This window comes from Helianthus annuus, chromosome 4 (genome assembly GCF_002127325.2).
Source record: "Helianthus annuus cultivar XRQ/B chromosome 4, HanXRQr2.0-SUNRISE, whole genome shotgun sequence".
Classification (NCBI taxonomy): Eukaryota; Viridiplantae; Streptophyta; class Magnoliopsida; order Asterales; family Asteraceae; genus Helianthus; species Helianthus annuus.
In genome coordinates, this window is record NC_035436.2 from 138,497,746 (window position 1) to 138,502,612 (window position 4,867).

Sequence of the window (4,867 nt, forward strand, 5' to 3'; positions counted from 1 at the left end):
CTGGTGAAAACATATAGACGTGTACGAGATCGGTTTGTTGATAATCCTCATGTTGACTTAAAATTACGGCTTAAGGCAAATAGGTCTAAAGATGGTCGTACATACAACCTACCGACGTCGTCCGAAGTTGCTGCGCTTATTGTTGGAAACATTGAGGAAGCTCTTGATAATCGTGATGTAGTTGTTGAGTCAAAGAAAGATGGTCTACAACGTATTAGCGAGCTTCATCCTTCGTATCTCACGCTTCAGCATCCATTGCTTTTCCCTTTTGGTGAAGATGGTTACCGAGTTGATATTCTTCATAGAGAAGGAAGGGCATCAACGAAGAAGAAAGAGTCAAAATGTACAATGAGAGAGTATTTTGCTTACCATGTTCAAGATAGAGTGAATCATTTAATGCTCGAAGACTTTTGCAACAGTTCTTGGTTGACGTATATACGATGATTGAAAGTGAACGATTACTATTCATACGTCTGCAGCAAAAAAAACTAAGATCTGAGACATATGATAACCTTAAAAAGCTTAGACAAAATGGTAATCCATATATGTCAAATGTTGGAACACGCGTACTACTACCGTCTTCATTTACTGGTGGATCGCGTTATATGAGGGAGTATTATTATGATGCGATGGCCATTTGTAAATGGTTTGGCTACCCTGATTTTTTCATTACGATCACGTGTAATCCTAAATGGCCGGAGATTAAAAGATTTCTAAAGGACACGAAGATTAATCCCGAGGATAGACCAGACATTTTATGCCGATTGTTCAAAATTAAGCTTGACGCAATCATGAAAGACTTGCGAGAGAAATCTTTATTCGGTAATGCATCGGCAGGTAAGCATCCGTTTAATTCAGTTACTTTATTATATTTTTTTGGTCTGCTACGTTCATAACCATAACTTCGAAAATAAATATTTTAATATTAACTATCCTATTGCAGTTGTCTATACCATAGAGTTTTAGAAACGAGGTTTACCGCATGCGCATAGCTATCTGTTCTTAAATGACGAAAGTAAGCTTCCTTCGGTTGAGCATGTTGACAAGTTCATTTTTGCCGAGATACCTGACAAAAACTTAGAACCAGATCTATATTCTCTTGTCAGCGACTATATGATTCACGGGCCTTGTGGTGTTGCAAAACCAAATTGTCCGTGTGTGGTCGACAGTAACTGTTCGAAGAAATTTCCTAAGAAGTTCTGTGATAAGACTTCTCTAGATTCGAATGGTTATCCGGTCTATAGACGAGCCGATTTAGGTTTTTTTGTTGAGAAATCTGGTATTCAGCTTGATAACAGAAGTGTGGTTCCATATAGCAAAACCCTATTGAGATGTTATCAAGCACACATTAACGTTGAATGGTGTAACCAGGCTGCGTCCATTAAGTATTTGTTTAAATACATTAACAAAGGACCAGATATGGCAGAATTTTGTTTTGTACCAAATGCCGATGAAGGTCAGCTTGAAGATGGAAAAAATGAAATCAAAGAGTATCACGATTGTAGATATCTCTCGGCATGCGAAGCTTCATGGCGCATATTCGCATTTGATGTTCATTACCGCTATCCATCCGTAATCAGGCTTCCGTTTCATCTACCTGATAAACAAAACATTGTATACGGACCTGACGACGAACTTGATAGTGTGCTATAAAAACCATCTGTTTCTTCTACGATGTTTTTGGGGTGGATGGAAAAGAACGAAAAAGATCCGTTGGCGCGCACGCTTACTTACATTGAGTTCCCAACTAAATTTGTTTGGAAGAAGGACGAAAGGATATGGGATAAACGTATAATAGGCAAAACCATTGGTCGTATTCATTGTGTGAATCCTTCTATGGGCGAGGCATACTTTTTAAGAATCCTTCTTAATAAGGTAGTAGGTCCTAAGTCTTTTGAGGACATTCGTACTGTGAATGGACAAGTCTTCCCAACATTTAGAGATGCGTGCTACGCTAGAGGCCTTTTAGACGATGACAAGGAGTATATAGAAGCTATCAAAGAGGCGTACTACACAGGTTCAGGTTACTATCTTCGCAATCTGTTTGCTACAATGTTGGCGTCTAATACATTATCAAAGCCTGAACATATTTGGGAAAACACATGGGAGTACCTTGCGGATGGTATTTTATACAATCGGCAAAAGCTTTTGAGGATTGAAGGTACGCAAATTGTTATTTAATATTTTGACAGTTATGTCTTATAGATTAGTGTTTATTAATTTCATTTTTTATTTAAAACAATTTTAATAATTTATTTACATAATTTTAATAGGTTTGTCTCTTCCAGAAGAACAAATAAGGAACCTAACGTTGCTGGAAATTGAGCGTTACTTATTACGTAACAACTCAAGTTTAAGGCGGTTTTCGTCTATGCCTCAACCCGACAGTGAATCAATATACTCAGCAGACAACCGTTTAATTGCTGACGAGCTTAGGTACGATGTAAGCGCTACTGCCATTTAATTTGATAATAATTTAAGGAGCCTAACCGACGAGTAGCGTTTAGTGTTTGATGAGATAATTGATGCAGTTAATAGTAATGCGGGTGGTTTGTTCTTCGTCTATGGCTACGGAGGTACTGGTAAGACATTTCTTTGGAAGACATTATTTGCATCCATTAGATGTAAAGGCGATATTGTAGTAAATGTTGCATCAAGTGGAATCGCATCTATTTTGTTACCTGGTGGACGTACTGCACATTTAAGGTTTCATATACCTTTAAATTTAACAGAAACCTCGATGTGTTTTATTAAATCAGATGATGACGTTGCTGATTTATTGAAGAAAACGAAACTGATCATTTGGGATGAAGCACCGATGAATCATAAACATGCGTTTGAAGCACTTGACCGAACAATGAAAGATATCTTCAAATGTGAGATGACATTTGGTGGAAAGGTTATTGGTGTTCGGTGGTGACTTTAGACAAATACTTCCGGTTGTACCAAATGGCAGTAGGCGAGATATCGTTAATGCTTCAATCACGTCGTCGTATATTTGGAGTACTTGCAAGGTCCTTACGTTAACAAAAAACATGAGGTTAACTGTAGGAGCCAACGCATCTGATATAGAGGAGATTAAAGCTTTTGCGGATTGGTTGCTTGACTTGGGTGAGGGAAAGATTGGTGACAGTGATGATTGTGAGGTGGTTATAGATATTCCTGAAGATTTTTTTAATCAAGTGCTCTGAGGATCCTATGTCAGATCTGATCGACTTTGTATATCCTTCGCTTCTTCAACTGTACAAAGATAAAGATTATTTTGCTGAAAGAGCTATATTGGCACCAACAAACGAGGTTGTTCAAGAAATTAATGAAAAGTTGCTTGCTTCGTTTCCTGACGATGAAGTGGAGTATCTGAGTTCTGATAGTATTTGTCAAACTGATCAAGGAAAGAATGAAGCAAATGCGAGACTATATTCTCCCGATGTTCTAAATGGTTTAAAAATTTCTGGTCTGCCTAATCATCGATTAGTCCTTACAGTTGGTGTACCTGTAATGTTGCTTCGTAATATCGATCAACAAAATGGTTTATGCAATGGTACGAGACTACGGATTACTAAACTTTATAAACATGTTATAGAGGCGGAGATTATATCGGGAGGAAACATAGGGACCACAATGTTTATTCCACGAATCAGTTTGACACCGTCTGACAAAGGAATTCCTATCAAGTTTCAAGGACGACAATTCCCTATAAATGTATGTTTTGCAATGACTATAAATAAAAGTCAAGGAAAATCTCTATCAACGGTTGGATTGTATTTGAAATATCAAGTTTTCTCACATGGTCAGCTTTATGTTGCGTTATCAAGAGTTAAAAACAGAGGCGGTGTGAAGTTGCTTATACTAGACAAAGATGGGAATGTAACGAGTAAAACAATAAATGTAGTCTACAAGGAAGTTTTTTCTGGCATTTGAAGATTTTTTTGTTTTTTTCTTCCAATGTACGCGTTTGTACAAAATATTATATTTCAAAGTAAATAACATCGTTTTGGATGAAGCCGCGCATCGCGTGGGCATTAACCTAGTTGTAATATATGACGTAGGTGTTTAAATTCATTCCTAAATCAAAAGTTATGATTTCAAGTTTTAGTTATTTTCATCTAATGGCATTTATATGGAAATTGATACTTACATTTTTCTTTTTATGTTGTATTTATGGTTATAGTCAGAAAAACCTAAACAACGCATTTGGACACATTTTGTAGCCACTCATTTGTAAAATTTAATTAGAGTAGTTCAACATTTGAATGTTTCTTTTTGTTTTCATCTGGTAAAATTTAATTAGAAAAGTTCAACATTTGAATGTTTCTTTGTAACTCTTACATCGTCATGCGCTATTATGAACTTTTTAAGATACCCATAAGTTTTATATAAACCATTTGAATGTTGACGCACGTGAAGTCGTTTGCATGTGGGGGCTATTTTAGTGGTCATAAAACATGGCACAAAGTGTTAAATAGTGGTATGTATTGGCCAACTATTTAGAGATGATTTTAAATTTTCTAAGAATTGTATTGAGTGTCAAAAGTTAGGGAATATTGCTAAACGGGATGAGATACCTATGCAACTGATCCTCATTGTAGATGTTTTTGATGTGTGGGGAGTCGATTTCATGGGCCCATTCTCGATTGAAGTTCTTCCACAGGAAGTTGCAGAGCAAATAGGTAGGCCTGTATGTGATTACGCGGGTAGAGCAATTGGGAGACATTACCATCTAGGACCTGAAGATGGGTCAAAACAAACGGTAAACGGTCATCGGTTAAAACTATTTCTAAATGGTAACGAGAGAACGAAGGAAAACATGGAGTCGGTGAGCTTTTCAACAAGCGTTCCGACTTATGAGGTCGATTAAAGGTCGGTA

General features: G+C 36.9%; 1 protein-coding gene across 1 annotated transcript; it reads left to right on the forward strand.

Annotated features, from left to right (window-relative positions):
- The first annotated feature begins 1,674 nt into the window (after window positions 1–1,674).
- On the forward strand, window positions 1,675–3,191 carry LOC110933632. Its single transcript, XM_022176843.1, has 4 exons — window positions 1,675–2,161; window positions 2,274–2,443; window positions 2,501–2,899; window positions 3,015–3,191. The coding sequence occupies exons 1-4, from the start codon at window positions 1,675–1,677 to the stop codon at window positions 3,189–3,191; spliced, it is 1,233 nt and encodes a 410-aa protein (XP_022032535.1).
- Window positions 3,192–4,867: the final 1,676 nt, after the last annotated feature.